Source organism: Nannospalax galili, unplaced genomic scaffold, assembly GCF_000622305.1.
Source record: "Nannospalax galili isolate Female #2095 unplaced genomic scaffold, S.galili_v1.0 scaffold747, whole genome shotgun sequence".
In the NCBI taxonomy this organism is placed as follows: Eukaryota; Metazoa; Chordata; class Mammalia; order Rodentia; family Spalacidae; genus Nannospalax; species Nannospalax galili.
Window position 1 is genome coordinate 1,807,337 of NW_008357686.1, and position 21,019 is coordinate 1,828,355.

The 21,019-nt window shown below is 46.3% G+C and overlaps 1 protein-coding gene and 1 non-coding gene across 4 annotated transcripts; both read right to left on the reverse strand.

Moving 5' to 3' along the window:
* Window positions 1-10,093: 10,093 nt before the first annotated feature.
* Gjb1 (gap junction protein beta 1) lies at window positions 10,094-19,015 on the reverse strand. 3 transcript variants are annotated; one of them, XM_029557448.1, is made up of 3 exons: window positions 18,929-18,978; window positions 18,615-18,666; window positions 10,094-11,621 (listed from the first exon to the last, which is right to left on the reverse strand). In XM_029557448.1, exon 3 carries the CDS (start codon window positions 11,603-11,605, stop codon window positions 10,754-10,756), a length of 852 nt encoding a protein of 283 aa, XP_029413308.1. In that variant the 5' UTR covers window positions 11,606-11,621; window positions 18,615-18,666; window positions 18,929-18,978; the 3' UTR covers window positions 10,094-10,753. The 3 variants fall into 3 exon arrangements, with proteins under 3 accessions (XP_029413308.1, XP_029413309.1, XP_017650457.1); XM_029557449.1 differs by lacking the exon at window positions 18,615-18,666 and having other exon boundaries at window positions 18,948-19,000; XM_017794968.2 differs by lacking the exon at window positions 18,615-18,666 and having other exon boundaries at window positions 10,105-11,621; window positions 18,929-19,015.
* LOC115068036 lies at window positions 14,764-14,928 on the reverse strand. The gene has a single exon (XR_003847403.1). It is a non-coding gene; the product is annotated as a U1 spliceosomal RNA (small nuclear RNA).
* Window positions 19,016-21,019: the final 2,004 nt, after the last annotated feature.

Genomic DNA, 21,019 nt, shown 5'->3' on the forward strand with positions numbered 1-21,019 from the left:
TGCTGGGGTTCCAACTCAGGTCCTCATGCTTGCATAGCAAGCACTTTACCCACTGAGCCAGCTCCCAAACCCTCATGACTTCATGTTTTAAGGTGACTCTATCATGTCTGGATGAGACATGGGAGGGCAGGATACTAAAGAAAGGTTGAAGGTCAGTCACAGGGAGAAAGTATGGCATAGAAAATGTCAGTGCTTTGCCTTTGGTTCGCTAGAATTCCAGTTCCACAGCTTGGCTCTGTCTTTCCCAGCTAGTTATTTAGTCCACGTGGGCATGTTTCCTCATCTGTAAAATGGGGACAATATGGTGCTTACCTCAAGGAATGGCGACGATTAAAGGAGCTAATGTTTAAACAGTCTCTGGCACAGAGCAAGCGCTTTAATAAGCATTAACTCCTGTGGTCTACGTTATCAGTTAGGACATTAGGGCAACAATGGAAAAGAGAAAGGAAGAGAAAAAGGATTTGAGAAATACCTGAGGAGATTTGCCAGAACTTGTGTGTCTGTCAGGCTAACTGACTATATTTTAGTGGCAATGAGTTTGGTTGGAGCTAATTCTCCCAGGTACCTGTACTTGTGTTCATGCATGTATATGTGTTTGTGTGTGTGTGTGTGTGCATGTGTGCGTGCACACGTGTGTAATACTGAGGATTAAACTTAGAACCTTGCACATGTCAGGCATTCTACCACTGAGCTACATCATTTTCAGCTTTTTTTTGAGATGGTCTCCTTATGTAGCCCTAGCTGGCCTGGAACTATTTAAATCAGGCTGGCCTCAAATCCACAGAGATCCACTTGCCTCTGCCTCTCAAGTGGTGGAACTAAAGGCATGCACCACCATGCTTGGCCCTTCAGCCCCATTGATATAGAGTCACTAAGCTTGTCTGGGCCAGCCTTGGACTTCTGATCCTTTGGCCTCAGTCTAGGTATCTGAGGAATGAAAGGCTCTCTTCTTTGAAGGGAGGCTGATGAGGAATGAGAAAAGGACCAGTAGGGGGTTGGGATTGTAGCTCAACAGTAGAGCACTTGCTTAATATATGCAAGGCCTAGGTTCCATCCCCAGCCTGGGGCAGGCTGCTGGTAAAGGGTCACTACTGGATTTGTGAGAGAATGGATGAATTTTGAAAACTCATCTTGACTTAGACATTTGGAGGTCAGGAGTTCTGAATAAATGTCTCTCCCCATCTTCCCTGCAGCTTCAATTGCCTCATTTGAGGAGATGGACAATTTCTGGAATCTGCTTTGGGCAGAGCTTCCTGGAAAGGCCTCTCTCCAACCCCACACGACCCTTCCTTGCCTCTCTGAGTTCAGGGCAGACCTTTCCTTAACTTTTGTCATTTCTCTCTTAAGCTCAGAGACCGCAAATGCACACTTTTTTTCCCCAGTTTTTCCAGTAGGTTATGTTTAGGGCTATTAATATAATGAGTGCTTGATGCCACCTACCACACACTGTAATACTTCCTCAAGCATTAAAGAGTGAGTGATCATTTTGGTATAGAGGAGTTGACACAAAGGGATGGGAATGTAGCCCAGTGGTAGAGCACTTCTCTAGCATAAATAAGGCCCTAGGATCCATCCTTATCACTCTCTTCTCCTCCCTCCCCCAGGAAGGCTTATAAAAAGAAAATAGCACAAATTTTGGATTAGGATAGCCTTAAGTTTTAAAAAATATTTAATCATTTTTATTTTATGTGTATAAATGTTTTTCCTGAATGAATGTAAGTGTATTTTGAGTGTGCAGTGTCAGGGAAGCCAAAAGAGGGCATTGTGAGCCACCATATGGGTGCTGGGAACTGAGCCCTGATTCTCTACAAGAATAGCCAGGGCTCTTATTGCTAAGCCATCTCTCCAGTCCCTAGGTCTTTTAAAAATATATTTAAATTTTTTTTGTCTTTTTTTTTTTTTGAGACAGGGTCTCCTTGTAGCCCCAGCTGTCCTGGAACTCATTATGTAGACCAGGCTAGCCTTGAACTCACAAAGATCCGCCTGCCTCTGCCTCCCAACTGCTGGGATTAAAGGCGTGAGCTACCACGCCTGGCAATAAGATTTAAATATTTTTAAAAATTATTTATTTAATAACCACATGATTAGAAGAAGCATTTCATTACAGCTTTAACATATTCAGTAACACATTCCAGAGCAAGGATTCATCTCTTTGAACAGTGGCTGTAAATTTTTAGGTTCACAGTTGAATTAATACAGTTATACAATATTGAACTGAGTATAAACCCTGTAAGACATAAAATGAATGAGTTTAAATATTTTTAAAAAATATTTTATTTATTTATTTTTATGTGTATGCATGAATTACCTGTACATATGTAAGTGCACACGTGTCGTACAATGCCCTCTGAGGACAGAAGAGGGCATTGGATCCCTTGGAACTGGAGTTATGCACTGTTGTTAACTGCTGTGTGGGTGCTGGGATCCGAACCTGAGTCTTCTGCAAGAACAGCCAGTGTTCTTAACTGCTGAGCCATCTCTCCAGCCCCTCCCCCAAAAGGCTTAAATATTTTTAAAGTATGTGTATGGAGGTGTGTCTGTGTGTGGGTATGTGCATGTGAGGGCAGGTGCCCATGGTGGCTAGAAGAGGGTGTCAGATTCCCTGGAGCTGGAGTTATAAACATGACATGGGTGCTGGGAACTGAGCTTGGGTCCTCTGCAAGAGATGCTCTTAACTGAATTGCTGAGCCATCTTTCTAGCCCTATCCCTAGTGGTTTTTTTTTTTTTTTGGTCTTTTTGAGACAGGGTCTCCCAGCTGAGGGTCTCCTCAGCTGGCCTGGCTGCTTGTTGTTTTGAGGCATCTTACTATGTTGCTCAAACTGGCCTTAAATGCCTCAATCCTTCTGTTTTAGCCTCCTGAATGCTAGGATTATAGGCATGCACCACTATATCAAGCTAACTTAGGTTTTAATTCTAGTTCTGGGGCCAGGTGTGGTGGTGCATGTCTTTAATCCCAGCACTTGGGAGGCAGAGGCAGGTGGATCTCTGCGAGTTCAAGGCCAGCCTGGTCTACATAGTGAATTCCAGGACATCTGGGGCTACAGGGAGACTTTGTCTCAAAAAGACCAAAAAAAAAATTTTTTTTTTAGTTCTGTAGAACCTTTTGGAGTTTTAATTGTAGTTCTGTGCAACCTTTTGATTCTTTTTCTACCCCTTCCCCCCACAGAAGATAGACCAGGCTGGTCTGGAACTCAGAGATCTGCCTGCCTCTGCCTCCTAAATGCTGGAGTTAAAGGCGTGCACTACCACACCCAGCTTGTTTTGCTTTTAAGTATCCCAGATTGGCATCAAAATATATAGCATGGAATGACCCTTGAACTTCTGATGCTCTTGCCTGTACTTCCCAAGTTCTGGGATTGCGGGCAGGCACCACCATACCCTGGGTGCTAGAGACTGAACCCAGGGTTTTGTGCAACTAGGCAATCACTCTACCAATTCAACTATGTCCCCTTTTGGGTTTTTTGTTTTGTTTTGTTTTGTTTTTTGACACAGGATTTAAGAAAAAAAAATGCATTTATTTATTTTTTGTGTGTTACGTGTTTTGCATGTGTGCCCAGCAAACAGAGGGCAACTTACAGGTATCAATTCTCTTTCCAATCATGCGGGTCTTGAGGATTGAACTCAGGTTGTCAGGCTTGGCAACAAGTACTTTTACCGAGTCATCTCACCTGGATCTCACACAGGATCTTATGTAGCCCAGGTTGGCCTTGAACTTTTTTTTTTAACTTTAATAACTTTTAAAAAATATATTTTATTTATTATTTTTATTTTATGTGTATCAGTGTTATGCCTGCATGTAGGTAAGTGCACCTGTGTCTTGCAACGCCCCCGGAGGACAGAAGAGGCTGTCGGATCCCCTGGAACTGGAGTTACGGATGGTTGTTAGCTGCCATGTGGGTGCTGGGATTCGAACCCTGGTCTTCTGCAAGAACAGTCAGTGTTCTTAATCGCTGAGCCATCTCTTCAGCCCTGGCCTGGAACTTTTGATCCTCTTGGCTATATGTTCCAAGTGCTAGAAGTACAGTCCTGTGCCACCAGGCCCAGCTATTGTAATTACTCCTCTCCTCCTCCTCCTGCTCCTCCTGCTCCTCCTCCTCTTCCTCCTTCTTGAGACAGGGTCTTTCTTTGTATCCTTGGCTGGCCTCAAAATTTCAACAATCCTCCAGGCTTATCTTACCAAGAGCTGAGAGTACCTGTATGCCCAACAACACCAGGCTTTTCTAGTTATTTTTTTTACATATATCAGAAATTGTTGCAGAATATAGTTATCCAATTCTACTACAGAACACCAGAATTAGCCCCTCCTATCTAATTCTATTTTGATACTTGTTATCTAACCTCTCCTTCCTTCACCCTCCCTTCCTCTGTCTCTAGTGACCAACATTCGACTCTCTTCCACCTAAATCTGGTAATAAAGTTTCAGACTGTATTATAATTGGGACATGTTCCTTTCATGAAAATTACATTAAGAATTATAGCCAAAGGCTAAGGATGTAGCTCAACTGGCAGAGTGTTTATCTAGCATACATGAAACCCTGGGTTTGATCTCCAGTACCACATAAAACTAGACTTGGTAGCACAGTTCTGTAATCCTATCGTTCAGGGAGTAAAAGCAGGAGTGACAGAACTTTAAGGTCATCCTCCACTGTACACTGAGTTCAAGGCCAGCTTGGGTTATATGAGACCCTACTTCCCAATAAATAAATAAATAAATAAATAAATAAATAAATAAATATTTAAGAGAATAATGGCACTCCACCCATCTTCCCACATATATACTAATGTGATCATATGAGTATATGTACTGCAGCATAAACATGCAACTATACATACAGACTTGCCTGCACACACATGCCAACCGACAAGTAAACAGTCAAGAAATCATGTTAAAATAAAGCATGGGGCTAGAGAGATGACTCATCAATTAAGAATACTTGCTGCTCTCGCAGAGGACACAGGTTCGGTTCCCTGCATCCATATAGGGCAGCTAACAACTATCTGTAATTCCAGTTCCAGGGAATACAATGCTCTCTTCTGGCCTCTGTGGCCACTGCATGTATGTGGTGCACATACATACATGCAATACAGTCAAAACGTTCATAAACATAAAATTGAAAGTAAATAAAAATAACTGTGAAAAAAAAGGAAAAAGAAAGTATGGCCAGGTATAGAGGCCATGCCTTTAATCCCAGCGCTCAGGAGACAGAGGCAGACCTGGTCTACACAGCATGCTCCAGGTTAGCCAGAGCTACATAGTGAGACTGCCTGAACAAACAAAATAACAACAAAATACTCAGGAAATTTGGGTGTGGCGCATGTCTGTAATTCCAGCACTAGGGAGGGGGAGGCTGGAGGATCAATACAAGTTTGAGGCCAGCCTGGTCTATATAGTGAGACCTTGTCTCAAAAGACAAAAACAAAAACAAAAAACCCCATCAAAACTCTGTGACACAGGTGCTCTTATCTCTGCTTTACAGATGAGTAACTAAGGTACAGAGTGGCCCTAGGGCCAAACTCAAATAGGTAGAAAGTGACCCATGTTCTGCACATCAGGGTACACTGATTTTGCACGGGGAATTCAGTCGAAATGGAGAACAGTTTGTTACCTGTGTTAATTCCCTTTTCTCCTTCAATTCCACAGTCAAATCATGCTGTTTTCTTCTACAACTCACCCTCAGCTTTAAGGCAACTATTTGTGCAAAGGTCTGCCCTGGCCCAGATCTCCAGTCTGTCTATAATCATGAGTGAGCAGCTGTCTTTCAGTCTAGTAGGGCCCCAACCTCCTTTGCCATTTAAGGTGCCAGCCAATCTACTCTGGCCACTAGACCCCAAACCTATGTGTTCTCTACTTTATCAAGACAACTTTGCACTTGCCTTTATCACTTACTTTCATACTGCTCTTCCAGAGGCTAGGAAGCACCACTGTGTGTTAAGCCTATGCTAGTGATAAACCTCTCTTTTTAGTTTATTTTTTTGAGACAGGGTGTCCCTGTAACCCCAGCTGGCCTGGAACTTGCTATATAGACCAGGCTGACCTCGATCTCACAGATATCTGCCTGCCTCTGCCTCTCCAGTGCTGGGATTAAAAGGGTACAGAGCCATCACCCTTTCTTTACATACACCACAATGCACTGTGGGAATTTGGAGGGGAGGCTGGCTAGGTGTAATAGTGAACACCTGTAATCCCCATATTCAGAAGGCTGGGGCACAAGGATAGGTGTTCAGGGCCAGCCTATCTTAACCTACCCCAGCCCCCCAAAAAAACCCTAACTCACACAATAAAAACAAATACAAGGAGCTGGAGAGATGACTCAGCAGTTAAGAGCACTGACTGCTCTTGCAGAAGACCTGGGTTCGATTCCCAGCACCCACATGGTGGCTAAGAACTGTCTGTAACTCTGGTTCCAGGGGATCTGATGCCCTCTTCTGACCTCCTTTGGCACTGCATGACATGGGTGCGCTTACATACATGCAGGCAATATACTCACACACAAAAAATAAAAATAATAAATAAAATATTAAATAAAACCAAAACAGAAGGAAAGAGAATACTCGTGTTTTATTTTGTGCTAAAGATTGTACCCAGGGCATTGCACATAAGCAGGCAGAAGTTCTGCCCCTGAGCTAGTTGTCCAGTCCCCAGCCCCGCACCCAGCCCTTCTATCCCCCAACTTACTCTCCACTTTCCATGTGGCTGCTAGAGTAAGCGCCAAACATGCAGTCTGAGGTGTCACACCTCTTCAAAATGTTTTTCCACCACCTATAGATGTCTTTCTTTTTAAATTGCATTTTATTTACTTATTTATTTTCTGTGCTTATATGTGCATGTATATGTGTGTGAACTCATGTGGAAGACAGAGGACAACTTTCGGGAATCAGTTCTCTCGCTTTATCATGTGGGTTCTGGGGAACAAACTCAGGCCATTAGGCTTGCTTATAGGCATCTTTACCTTTGGAGCCATCTCACCAGCCCTTTTGGTCTTTTCTTTTCTTTTTTTTGAGTCGGATATCAGGAAGCCCAGGCTAGCCTCAAATTTGATATATAAATGAAGCTGCCCTTGAACTCATGATCCTTAAACCTCTACTTTCAGAGAGCTGAAATTACTGGCCTGCAGTACTATGCCCAGTTTTATGCTGTTTTGGGGCTCAAACCCAGAGTTTATATATGCTAGACAAGCACTTTATTAAATGAGCTTCATTCACAGTCCAGATTTAAAAAAAATTTTTTTGATAAAGGGTCATATGTAACCCAGTTGGCCTCAAACCCACTGTGCAAGTGAGGATGACCTTGACATCCTGGTCTTCTTGCCAGTGCCTCCCAAGTGCTGGATTACAGGTTTGCACTACCACACCCAGCTCCTATGGATATTCTTAACCCCTTAAAGAACACACAAGGCCTTTCCGTTTCGGGTCATAGTTTGTTTTTCCCACCTTCCCTGTAGGCATTCCACTCCTTGAATCTTCCAAGACAGATTATTTATCTGACTCTGAAAATACTACGCCTTTGAGATGTCTGCATTCTACTTCATTCCCCCTCACTGCAATGCCCCAGTCCTTTCTTTCATTGCCCCTATAGGTTCAGTCTGGCTTAGTCTGGGAATCAAAGGGAGCCCAGGTTGGCAGGATTGGGTAGCTCCTTGTGTGCCACAGGTCAGCTCTGGTATTTAAATATTGTGGAATCAGTAAATGAAGTGAGCATCCTCCTGTAACCCCCACTGTGCACATTCAGGCTATCTGATTGAGCATCTGAACCAGTTTGTGGTTGCCATGCCAATTCTCTATGGATACTGCAGCTTGCTCTGAAATCTCAGCTCAGTTGGCTGGTGCTTTGACTACTCTCCATAGTTCAGCCAACCTCCATCGAGGAGCTGACTGTCTTTTCCCTGCAACTGATGGCATCACTGCATATAGACACCTCTGAAAGACCATGGCTGTCCCCCCAAAACATCAGTACAGTGAGTGCGCAAGAACCTTCTGTTCCCAGGCCTTTTCTGCACCCAGTTCAGACTCCTTGAATATTGACCCTTCAATAGATCATGCTCAAGTTTGCAATATCTCTTGAACTTTGTTTTGGATTGCTGCCTATTCCCTGGGGGAGCCAAGCTTATTTTGCCAAGATTTTGTTGTTTTCAGAGCGGGTCCTCTCTGAAAGGGTCCCTATATAGCCTAGCCTTGAAGTTCCAGTCCTTCTACCTCAGCCTCCTGAGTGCTAGGATGATATACCAGTGCCAAACCTGGTCTGATAGTGTCAAATACTTTACACAAACTTCAGCTCAGCTCATCAGCTGACTCAAACTCACTCCTCTCCAGCTATTGGAGAGTTCTAGAATACCTTAAAGCCATGGTCTCAGCACCTATGAAACTTACATTTATAATTTGATTTCTTTTTTTTTTTTTTTTTTTTGGGGGTTTGGTTTTGGTTTTTGAGACAGTGTCTCCCTGTAGCCCTAGCTGGCTTGGCACTCGCTGTGTATGCTGGCCTCCATCTCATAGAAATTCACCTGCCTCTGCCTTCTGAGTTCTGGGATTACATGTGCCACCACGCTGGGCCTTCTTTTAACTTTTTTTTTTTTATCTTTTTGAGACAGGCAATAGCCCCAGTTGGCCTGGAACTCACTATGTAGACCGGGCTGGCCTTGAACTCACAGAGATCTGCCTGCCTTTGCCTCTTGAGTGTTGGGATTAAAGGCATGCATCACTTTGCCCAGCTTCTTTTTTATTTCTTTGAGACAGGGTCTCATGAAGCCCAGGCTGGCCTCAAAACTGGTTGTGTAGCCAAGGCTGGGCCTGAATTCCTGCCTCTATTTTTGAAGTGCTGAGTTCACAGGTGTGTGCCACCATGCTGGACTCATTACCTCTATAATTTATAACCAACTTTTCAACATATCTTGCTTAATTCTCACAAAAACTCGGATAGACAGAGCAGTTACAATGCACCTTATACTGCAGTCTGAAACACTGAGATCCACAGAGGCTAAAGATAAAACGTCTAAGGCATGAAGGTAATTAGTGGAAAGCCTGGTCTCCTAACTCCAATGCCTTCTTCACTACCCAGCTTGCACAGCACATTGTGTGAAGTATTAAGCCTCACCTGCTTCAAATGTGTCTCCCTTGAATGAAAAAGGAAGTCCTGGGGTCAGCCTTACCCTTTCCCAGTGACTCTTTGAGACACTGCTCCCATGGAGCTCTCGTCACTGTTCCTTCAACCTGTTCCCACCAGGTTAGTGGAGCCCAAGAATTGGGGTCCTCTCTCTGCTATTAATACCTGATAGCTGTGGGGCATGGTGGCGCACGCCTTCAATCCCAGCACTCAGGAGGCAGAGGTAGGCGGATCTCTGTGAATTCAAGGCTCACATACTCATATACATAAAATAAAAATAATAAAATATTTTTAAAAAGACCAAAACAAACAAACAAAGCAAACAAACAAAAAAACTGCTAGCTTTGTTCCACCATTGTCGCAGGAGAAATGAACCTTGATCTGGAACTGGAATCTTCTGAAGATAAAATAGATTTCTGAGGTGATGAGCAGGTTCATATTTCTCACTTTGAGGAGTGTGTGAGAGTCCTTCATTGGACAGGAGGTATCCAGAGAAGGAGTCAGACTGTGGGGCATCAGACTGAGTGTCCACCAGAAGAAGGGGACAGCTCTCTCAGGAGTATGGAGGAAGAACCTAGTCAAGGTACCCAGGGATATATTCTCTCTCTCTCTCTCTCTCTCTCTCTCTCTCTCTCTCTCTCACACACACACACACACACACACATGGCCTGAGAAATTTCTCTAGCATTTCTTGCCTCTCCAGAAGAAGTTATTTTAATTTTTTCACAGAAAGGAGGTATGTGAATTAGATGCCAGTAGAGCTATAAAATATGAAAAAGAAATGAGAAAAAAGCAAGACAATAAAAAGCAGAAGAGGACGGCTCAGAGGCTGGCTTTGCCAGGCCAGGACATCTGCCCCTATTTGCAGCTTCAAGCCACTCTTCCTTCTGCCTTAACCTTCCTTCTTTCCTTAACCAGAAAAATTCCAACCAAGGTCAGCTTACCTAGGGGGAGGTCAAAGAGGAGGTTGCAGGAGAAAGAACTTCCACAAACACTCGAACCGCCTCTTTACTGTAAAATCCTGTTTAATGTGTAACGTTTCAGGCAGAGAGATGGCCTTGGGAACTGGAGACAGGGGCAGCCCTGACCAACCCCCACTCCAACTTCTCTGCCTGCTTCTCCCTCCCTAACTCCTTCACCCTAGACATTTCTTCCTTTTCCTTGTGGCGGGCTGCAAGGCAAGCACAGTTCTTCCTTTTCTTGTGTTTGCTCCCCTCCCTTCTTCATCCACATGTCTACAGAACCCCTCCCCCACCCCGCTTGCCCATATCCCTCCCCACTGATGTGACTCCTGAAATGGGGTACCTGACAGCATAGGGTTAAGATTAGTTTCATAATTGGAAACACTGTCAGAGGATTCCATCTCTTGTCCTCAGTGGTCCCAGGGAACGTGAGAGGGAAGAGGAAGGGGCTGGCAACCAGAGCTGCCCACACCTCCAGTAACCTTGAGCACTGGGGCAGAGGTGGTCTCCAGCTCTTCAGCCCTCCAGCTTCTCAGACCGGAGGCTCTGGGAGGAAGGGGAATAGGGAGGGAAGGAAGGTTTTGATGGAATAATCCCTAGCAGGCAGAGGCCTGCTCACCGGCAGGGGAGAAGGAGGGGCAGGACTGGGCTGGGTGAGGGGCGGGATGGGAGGTGGCCTGGTATGTGGCATCAGCAGGCTGAGCAGCGGTCGCTCTTCTCAGCCAACCCAGCCCCGGTGCCCGGGCTGCGACGCAGTATGTCTTTCAGGGAGCCATCCTGCTCGCTCAGCAACTTGTTGATTTCATTCTGCTTATATTCAGGTGAGAGGCGGTGGCCGAAGCCCGAGCCCTTGCGGGAGGGCGGGTTGGAGCGGCGCTGAGCACGGCGGGCACAGGCCCGGATGATGAGGTACACCACCTCCGCCACGTTGAGGATGATGCAGATGCCGGAGGCTGCGAGCATAAAGACGGTGAAGACGGTTTTCTCGGTGGGGCGGGATACGAAGCAGTCCACTGTGTTGGGGCAGGGGTAGGCCTCACACTTGACCAGCCGCACCATGGCGTAGCCAGGGTAGAGCAGATAGAAGACGTACATGAATACGGCCTCGAACAGCAGCCGGAACACCACGCTGATGACATAGGTCCACCACAGTGTCCCTGAGATATGCACCTTGTGCTTTTTCACCTCTTCCAGGTGGAGAGGATCCCCATGACCCTCAAGCCGTAGCATTTTCTTTTCTATGTGCTGCTGGTGCGCCACGTGCATTGCCACGAGGAGAGCTGGGGTGGAAACTAAGATGAGCTGCAGGGACCACAGACGCACGTGGGAGATGGGGAAAAACTGGTCATAGCAGACGCTGTTGCAGCCAGGCTGCAAGGTGTTGCAGATGAAGGAAGACTTCTCATCACCCCACACACTCTCTGCAGCTACCACCAACACCATGATTCTGAAGATGAAGATGACTGACAGCCAAACTCGGCCAATGGCAGTAGAGTGCCGATTCACGCCACTGAGCAAGGTGTACAAACCTGTCCAGTTCATCCTGCCTCATTCACACCTGTGAAACATGAGGCATGAAGCAAGCTGTCAGAAGGGTAGGAAGCTGGGCACCATAACGCTGCCTATCCTGCCCTCATGTCTTCCAAGAACCAGTGACAGGAAAGCAAGGATAGTCATAGCGTTTCTCACTAACCCCTCTCCGTGCCAGCCTTTCCCTGTCATTCGCTTGACTTGACCTTTCTGAGTCCCACCCCCCTTGTTCACACTCATCCAACATTCTTTCCTCTTGAGTCCCTTCCTTTACCAGGCCAATCTTGTTCTGATATTAGCCAGCCCTTCCGGCTCCCTCTCCCCCAGCTCCTTAACACCTGACCTATGGCAGACCCGAAAGCCATTACCTTGGGGAGCGCCTATCCTTGAGGCCACCCAGACAGGTCCCCTATGGTCTCATGTCTGTGTAGGGGGAGTGGTCCCTGTGTCCGCGCCTGCGTCCCAATTCATCACCGCCCGGCGCTGGGGAGTCATATGCTGCTTTATACCCAGTGTCTGTACAATGGGACCTTTGTGGGGCTCTGAACAACACCCTTTAGAATTCAGATCAAACGCCCTGACTTCCGCCCACCCTACACACAGAGCACTTGTGTCCCAGCGCCGGACACCCAGCCTGCACCCACCTGTTCTGTGCCCGCCCGGTCCATCGCCGCACCCGCCCCGTGGCCCCACCAGAAGAATGGTTCTGGGGGAGGGAGATAGAGCACAGACAGGTGCAATGTAAGATGGGACCCCAGGGAGCCAGGAAGCTCTGGACTAAGGCCCTCCCCCATATCCCTACCAGAAACAGAGTCTGTCTGAGTTTTCCTAGGCTTAGGTTCCCTCCAGGGTATGGGTGAGTTAGAACCAAGGACACTGGCAGATACATATTTATCATGCTAAGAACTGTACTAATCATTTTCCCATGCATTTTTTCTTTTGACCCATTTAGCAAGCCTGTTTCCCACTCAAGGTCACACAGAAAGTGGGAGGGTAAAACGAAGGATAAAAAAGCCTGAAACAGAAGACTATACTTAGGGCAGAAGACTCCTTGTGCTTTTGCAGATGGTGTCAGCCAGAGAAAAAGCTAGCCATTAAAGACAGAAAAGAAAGCAGACTTTGTGGAATAGCACGAAAATCAAGGCAGCTCTCCACCTGTGAGGACACGCCAGCTCTCGAAAACTCTATGGCTCCTGCTCCTTGAGCTGCAGGAAAGGAGCCTCTTTTCAGGGGGTGAGTAGGTGGGCACAGGGTGAAGACAAACCAGAAGGAGAACCATGCAAACAGCAGGTTGGGAGAAGGAATATGCAAGGTAGCTTCTGTTTGCATCCTGGTTCTTCCTGAAAAATGACCTTGGACTAGTTACTGAACTTCACTGTGCCTTCTTAAGAGTTCATCTGTAAATGGGGCCAATACCCAGGGTTGTGGTGAGGCAAGAGTTCTTAACCCAGCTCCAGTTTCTCAGGTGGTGATCAAGGGGTTAAGAACCTTCTCAGGAAGAGGAAACAATGCTGCCTTGGGCGGCTAAATGGTCTGCCAAGCCCACGAGCAGCTCCTTTTTCTCAGTGCCGTGTGGCTGACCTAGAGTGTCTGACAGAGAACAGACAGCTCTGTTGCTGCCCTGCCCCCAAAGTCAAGTGCATATTGTAACCTCCTGCTTATGAACTTGCCAGTGGCTCTAGGGAAGAAATTCTCCTCTGTCCCTTAAGGCAGACAAAGAAGGCCTCTCCCTACTGCCCACCACTTCTGTCACTGAAATACAAGGAGATAGTGCTAGAAGCAGGGAGCGGGCTGAGAGAAGCACATCTCAGGGCTGGACCTGAGAAAATGCAGCAAAATGCAGTGCATTTTCTGTCCCCACACAGGAAACTTCCACAATAGGGGCAGTGGTTGCAGGAAAAAGCAATGTATTCCTTTTTGGGTGGCTCTCCTGGCCATAGAGGGAAGGAGTGGTGAAATAGTCACTGGAAAAACTGGGCATGAGAGAAAAGAAACCGGGAAGTCAGGGCAGGTGGTGCACACATGCAGTCCCAGCAATTGGGGGTTCAGGGGCTAAAGCAGGAGGCTCACTTGAGTGCAAGAAGGCCAGCCTCCACTTCATAGTGAGCTCAAGGCCAGCCTGGGCTACAGCAGAGCCTGTCTCAAAATACACACACACACACACACACACACACACACACACTTTTATAAAAAAAATTAAAGAAGAGCAGGGTGTTGTAGCACATGCCTTTAATCCCAGCACTCAGGAGGCAGAGCTCTGTGAGCTCAAGGCCAGCCTGGTCTGTATAGCGAGTTCTAGGTCAGCTCAGACTATAGGGAGACCCTGTCTCAAAAAGACCAAAAAAAAAAAAAAATTAAAGAAGAGGGCTAGAGAGATGGCTCAGCAGTTAAGAGCACTGGTTGCTCTTGCAGAGGACCCAGGTTCACTTCCCAACACCCACATGACAGCTAACACCCCTCTGTAACTCCAGTTCCAGGGGATCCAGTGCCCTCTTCTGGCCTCTATGGACATTGTACACATGTGGTGCACTTACATGCAGGCAAAGCACTCAAACACATAAATTAATCCCAGCACTTGGGATCTCTGAGATTAAAACCAACCTGGTCTACAGAGCAAGTTCCTGGTCAGCTCTGGCTACAGAGACCCTATCACCAAAACAAACAGGGACTGGAGAGATGGTTCAGTGGTTAAGAGCACTGGCTGCTTTTGTAGAAGGCCTGCTATCACTCATCTTTTACTCCAGTTCCACGGGATCTAATGCCCTCTTCTGGCCTCCTCAGGTATTACATAACCTGGGTGCACTTAGACACATGAAGGCAACACACACATAGAGTAATAAAGAAATGAAAAACAATTGGGTGTGGTGAGTTCAAGGCCAGCTTGGTCTACATAGCAAGTTTCTGGACAGCTGGGGCTTCAGGGAGACCCTGTGTCAAAAAGACCCTCCCTCAAAAAAAGAAAAGAAAAAGAAGAAAAGAAAAAAAGAATAATAATAATTTTTTGAATAAAAAATTAAAAAAAGAAAAAGAAAAAAAAGAAAAGAAAAAAAGAATTCTAGACCAGACTGTGCAACTTAATGAGGCCCAGTCCCAAAAGTAAAGCAAGACTATAGGAGGAAGGGATAGCTTATAGGGCATAGTTTTCTGAACGATGTTTTTTTTTTTTTTTTCAGGGGAGAGCACGAACACAGTCCTCCACTACCACAAATTATGCAGTTGGGTTTCCCGAATTCAGGGAAATCGCAGGGGTCAGCATATCCCAAGTGCAATCAATGAGCCTTGCCCTGGGAAAACCACCTTCCTGGCCATGGGTGTCTCCCCTGTCAGGTAAGTTTCATCTAAATTTTTTTAAAGGCCTTGGTGAATTGATGCTGAGTATCTGGTTTTGGCATGGGAAAGCATGGACCAGGTCATCCTTTTTTCCAGCTTGGAATTCTGGAGGCAAAGCTGCTGCCAGATGTACACAATTATAAAGAAATACTTCAGTTTCTTCAGCAAGGCTAGCCTGGGCTGCATAGTGAGACCCTGTCACAGAAAATCAAAAAGGAAGGAAGAAAGGAAGGACACAAGAAAGAAAGGAAAGAAGGAAGGAAGGAAGGAAGGAAGGAAGGAAGGAAGGAAGGAAGGAAGGAAAATAAATGCTTTCACCAATGAGGTGGTTTAGACTTCACACACTGGGCTGGGCTGGGGCTTTGGCTCAGAGGTAGAGAGGGCTTGCCTGGAAAAAAAGAGTGGCAGCTGAGACATACACCTTTGATCCCAGCCCTTGGGGGTAGAGGCAGGTGGTCTGGTGAGCTGGCTCAGCTGTTAAGCCTGACGATCTGAGTTTGATACCCAGGACACACATAGTAGGAGAGAACTGACACCTGCAAGTTATTTTTTTCTAATTTTCACATGTGTGCTGTGGCATGTGTGCATGTGCACATGGATGCTCAGGTGTGCATACACACACACATAAATAAATGTAATAAAAACCCAAGTCCTACAAGAATAAACATTTATTGAGCACATATTGTGTGTGTGCCAGGCCCTCGCACACATACTCGCTCCCATCAGCCTCAGAACAAACCTGAGGTGCCCAAGATGACTCAGCATGTAAAAGCACTTGCCATGCAAGTCTGATGACCTGAGTTCTATCCCTGGATCCCATGATGGAAGGAGAGAATCAACTCCTGAAAGTTGTCCTCTGACTTCCTCCTCTCCACTGTGGCACTCACACACATGTTACAAACACACACACACACACACACACACACACACACACACATGCACACATGCACACACAGAGAGACTAATAATAAATAAAACAAAAGAATAAGAGGTAGGGTGTTGTTTTAGTCTCCGGTCACAGAAAAGACTGAGGCAAAGAAATGTCTTGCCTGAGGGTCGTGCAGTCAGCAAGTGATGGATCTGGGCTTTGAGCGGGGCCAGGCTGATGCCAGAGCATATTGTTTTCAATGGGCTGGCACAGATCTAGTGCTTTTCTCTTCATGGATATGTTTAGGAATGAGGGGATCCAAAGCTGGTACCTCTTTGCTTTCCTTCCCTGGCCTCCTGATTTGGTCCATTTTCCTTTTCTCAGGCTGCTTTCATGAACCCAAAAGCAAATTTTAGGTGTTCTGTCCTCTTTTCCCCTCAGGGATGCCCCCATAAACCTCTGACCCCCCCGCCCCCACCGAGCTTCCAGGTCCTTCTAAGAAGTTCTCTGCCTGTTGTCTTCTTGAATTCTCTGGGCCATTAGCTCCCTGTAGGGCCCCTGAGAGCACTTGTGTGGCCACTGGGATTTCAATTTTTGCTTTCTCTATGTCAACAGCAATACCTCAAGGGTTGCATTTTAAAAACTTCTAGGGGAGTGACCTGATTTTGAAATCCAAACTGTTTTTCTGACTTTGGGTTAAAGTCCAGATATTGATATGCTCTGAGTTGTGCCAGGCGTGTTTTGCTCCGTGTTTAATTAGATAGGGCTCCCGAGGCCTTGTTAGGCTTTGAATTTGGGTTTGCCCAGTACTTGAGCATAGTACGAAAGCAGGAAATCACACTTAATCTTTACAAACAGTCCCGTGATGTTATCCCCATTTTTCAGACAGGAAGTTGAGTCTCAGAGAGGTTAAGTAACTTGTTTCAGTGGCACTTGCACTGCTGCCAAGAGACAGAATCAAATTCCAAATTTCTTTTCCTCTGACCTCAAAGCCTTTGTACACAGTACTGCTTTTGGTGGCTTCTCTTTTGAAGGAGTGTGTATTCTGAGACCAGCCTTACAGCTAAAAAAGCTGGATTCCTGTGCATTTTGGAGTGTGTGTGCGTGCATGTATATGTATGGTGCATTTGTCACCTCTGTTTCTCTTTCTGCCCTGTCATTCCTTCTGACTGTAGGAAAATCCTTGTGTTTTGTAGGGTTTGGGAATAGGGACCTGGTGGGGTTGGCTGAAGTTGAGCTCAGCCCCTAGGCACCAGGGCAGAGGATATAACTCCATTGGTAGAGTGTTTGCCTTAGCAGCTCCAAAGTCCTGAGGGGTTTCATCCCCAGAAGTGGTAGTGCATGTATGTGATCCCAGCTTTCCAGAGGTGGAAGCAGGAGGATCAGGCACTCAAGGTCATCGTCAGCTAACATGGTGAGTTTGAGGCCAGCTTGGGGTACATGAGACCTTATCTGAAAAAAAAAAGAAAGAAAGAAGAAAGAAAGAAAGAAAGAAAGAAAGAAAGAAAGAAAGAAAGAAAAAAGCTACCTCAGACTACGTGCTCCCTTCCTGTCTCACAGGCCACCTGTGGTCAGGGAGGGACATGGGGACTTTTTTGGAGACTTCCTTCTGAATTTCTGGCTGCTTTCATCAGTTTGGTGTGGCTGAGGCCAATCTCGTCCAGTCCCTTCTCTCCCCATTTATCTTCCTGCCTCCGCCCTGTGGTTCTACAGTATCTCAGGCACTGGCTTACTCTCCACCCTGCCATCCTGCTGTGTCAGTCTTGTTCACCATGGCCAGTCTAGTGCATTTTCTTTTCTTTGTTCCCTTTTCTTTGTCCCTCTCCCTGTTGTCGTCTTCACTTGAAACTTCTGCTAATGTCTTCTTGTCATGGCTTAGATTCTCCCTACTAACTCCTCCATCACCTACTTTATTTCCCGCTCTCTCTTTGGGCTCATTATGACAGCCACCATCGATGGAATGTCCCCTTGTGTATTAGGAACCATATGTTCATGGACTCTCATCCTCATAATCTGCCACCTTCAATTCACACAAGCTACAATGGCAGCTCACAAAACAGATTAAATTTTTTTGAGGGGGTTACTTTTTGAGACAGAGTTCGAGCATGTAGCCCAGGCTAATCTGGAACTCATAATCCTCATGCTTCAGTCTCCCTAGTACAGGGATTATAGGCATATGCAACTGTGCCTTTTGTCTGGTTACATGGCTGGTAAACAAGTGGTTGAACTCAGGTCAAAAATTACATTGGCCTCTCTTCTTAGCCTGAGTCCCTTAGCAATGGCTTCTGTCTATTAAAACTTCTTTTGTGACCAGGTGTGGTGGTACACACTTTTAATCCCAGAAATCTGGAGGCAGAAGCAGACAGATCTCTGTGAGTTTGTGTCCTGGTCTGCATGGTGAGCTCCAGGTCAGTCAGGGCTGCATTGTGAGACCCTGTCTCAAAACAAACAAACAAAACAAAACACAACTTCTTTTGTGTATATTCTCCTTTTTTCCATCTTATTTTCTAAGTCCATGAGTTCTACTATACCATTCCTAACAACTGGACAACATTTGAACAGCTGGGGACCACCCCTCCTGTAGATCCTCAAACTATCAGTTACCCCAGGCTCAGCTTGAGTCTGCCTACTCCCCACTGCCTCACCCAGCAAATGGGAAGGCATGCTCCCACATCCTTAGCCCTATTGGCAGGCCCATATTGAGTATGTGCCTGCTTTACTTGTAGTCCAGAAAGAAAAGCAGCTTCTGGCATTGCCTAGCAATCACGCTTAACCCTAGTCCTGTATGGCAGAAAATGTCTCAGAAAGATGAAGTTGACCAACCTTATGTTGAGAGTTCTTCAAGTCTGTGACCCTATGGGGATGGAATCTTTGGCTGAGGAAAAAGAGTAAAAAGAGAAGCAATTTGAGGCCTGGAAAGAGGATAGGAGTTGGAGGCTGAAGACAGAATCTAAGCAGTCTGGGCACTTGGCAGGAGGGACGTCACCTCAGCTCAGAGGGAAGCACAGAAGGGCCTTAAGTAACTGAATGCTGAAGTCAGGAGAAAGAAAGACCCAGGCCTCTTCCCAGCTGGCATTTCTACCCCAGAGCCAAACCAGCCCTCCGTGGCCTCCTCCCTCAGTTCCCACTCTCCTCACCTCCCTGCCACTGCCACACCTGGTTGCTGCTGTCTTTTCCCAGGGAACGACTACAGGCAAGTCTGCTCTGTGCCACTAGGTACTGTCAAAGCCCAGCCCAGGGGAGGGACAATAAGCCCAGGGCCGGAGCTAGACATGGCCCATAGCCCAAGAGGAACCAGAGAAATATTAACCAGCTCCACCCCTCTTCCACACACAATCATTAAACAAGATTGATCCCCTAAGCTCTCAATGGATTTGGAGCTAGAGTACTTGCCCTGTGCTAGTCTGAGAGGCATCATTGTCACCCAAGCACCATGTTGGGCCTATCTGGGGGACTGAACTGGATTTAGTTGTATAACATCCTTCAGCTGACCCCCACTCCTAGCCTTAGGTAGACCCACTATGTGGGCAGGTGGCAGAGAGGACTCCTGTTCTGGATGCCATCTATTTTGGCTCCTAGCCTCTAAAACTATGTGACCATGGGGAGGACGAAAATACCTGAGGTCAGCCAGATATGGTGGCATATGCCTTTAATCCCAGCACTCAGGAGGCAGAAGCAAGTGAATCTTTGTGAGACTGAGGCCAGCCTGGTCTACATAGCGAGTTACAGGCTAGCTGGGGCTACAGGGAGACCCTGCCTCAAACAAACAAGCAAAGGCCAAAGTTAGGGATGACAGTACCCCTCACCCATATAACAGCACCAGGATATAACCTACATATTGTCCATGTACTTTTTGACTGGGGACAGACCAAAGTATTTCCAGTTATATCCCAGAACCATAAAGCCTCCTCAGAAATTGTCTTCTACTCTTGGGGCCAAGGAAGTTGATCTGCAAAGTGTGTCATATGAAAGCAGTGGCTCTTGGCAATCATTTAAATAAACAAAGAGTGTCAACCATTAACCTAGGGATCCATCTAGTGTCAAGGTCTCTACATGAAGGCTCACCTGAGGACCCTGCTCATTCTGCAATCTGGGCCCCCAAGGAAACAAGGGAAGCCAGAAGAGCTGGTCTCCTGCCTTTTGCTTGAGCTCACTACCAGAAAGGAAGACAGGGCCTCAGCTTCTCTGGGCAGAACCTGAGCTATACTAGATACAACAGCAGATAAGTTTTTACTGGTTACCTATTGAGAACTCAGCATAAGACATGTGCTGGGGTCATGGGTCCGAGGAGGGGAGACCATGCTGACTCTTCTTAAAGAATTTATTAAGCCAGAGATGTGACTCAGTGCACAGTACTCACCTAGCCTTGGGTTGAACCCGCTAACACCCAGCACCGTCCCCAGCAAAAAAAAGGCGGGCGGAGGGGGGTCGGGGATTAAAGGGAATTTATCAACTTTTGGAGGAAAAAGGCCAAGACCAAAGTGATTTCTGTATGTGTTCAGTTACATGGTTATGATTTTTTTGGTCGTTTTGAGACATGGTAGCCCTGTAGCCCCAGCTGGCCTGGAGCTCACTATGTAGACCAGGCTAGCCTTTACCTCACAGAGATCTACCCACTTCTGCTGAGATTAAAGGTGTACACAGCTATGCTTGGCCCCATGGTTCTGATTTTGATTGTGAGGGAGTTAAAAAAGGAAGGTAAAAAGATATTGAAATAGGGAACATTTCCTAGAGGAGGTGAGGTCTGAGCAGAGTAGAAAAAGATGGATAAGGGAAAGGAAATGTGAAGAGTAGAGCTAGCATCCCAAAGAGAAGAAACAGCACGAGTAAAGGCACAGAGTTGGAATGACAAGGCATGCCTGAGGGACAGCAAAGAGGCAGATGCTGTTGAGTGACTGTGGAAGAAACCATCTGTCAGTCAGATAAGGGGCTCAGAGCACAGAGGGCATCTGAAGTCAGATAGGGAATTCCTTTAGTAAATGTCTGTTAGGTAAACTTTGTGGAAGACAACACTGAGCCAGAATCCACACGGAGAAGGGTAGTGATGGTGCTGAGTACAGGTTGGAGTAGATGGGAAGGACTAGCATTTCTTTTATTATTTATTTATTTATTTATTTATTTATTTATTTATTTATTCTTGGTCTTTTTGAGACAGGGTCTCCCTGTTGCCCAGCTGTCCTGGAACTCACTATGTAGACCAGGCTGGCCTTGAACTCACAGAGATCTGC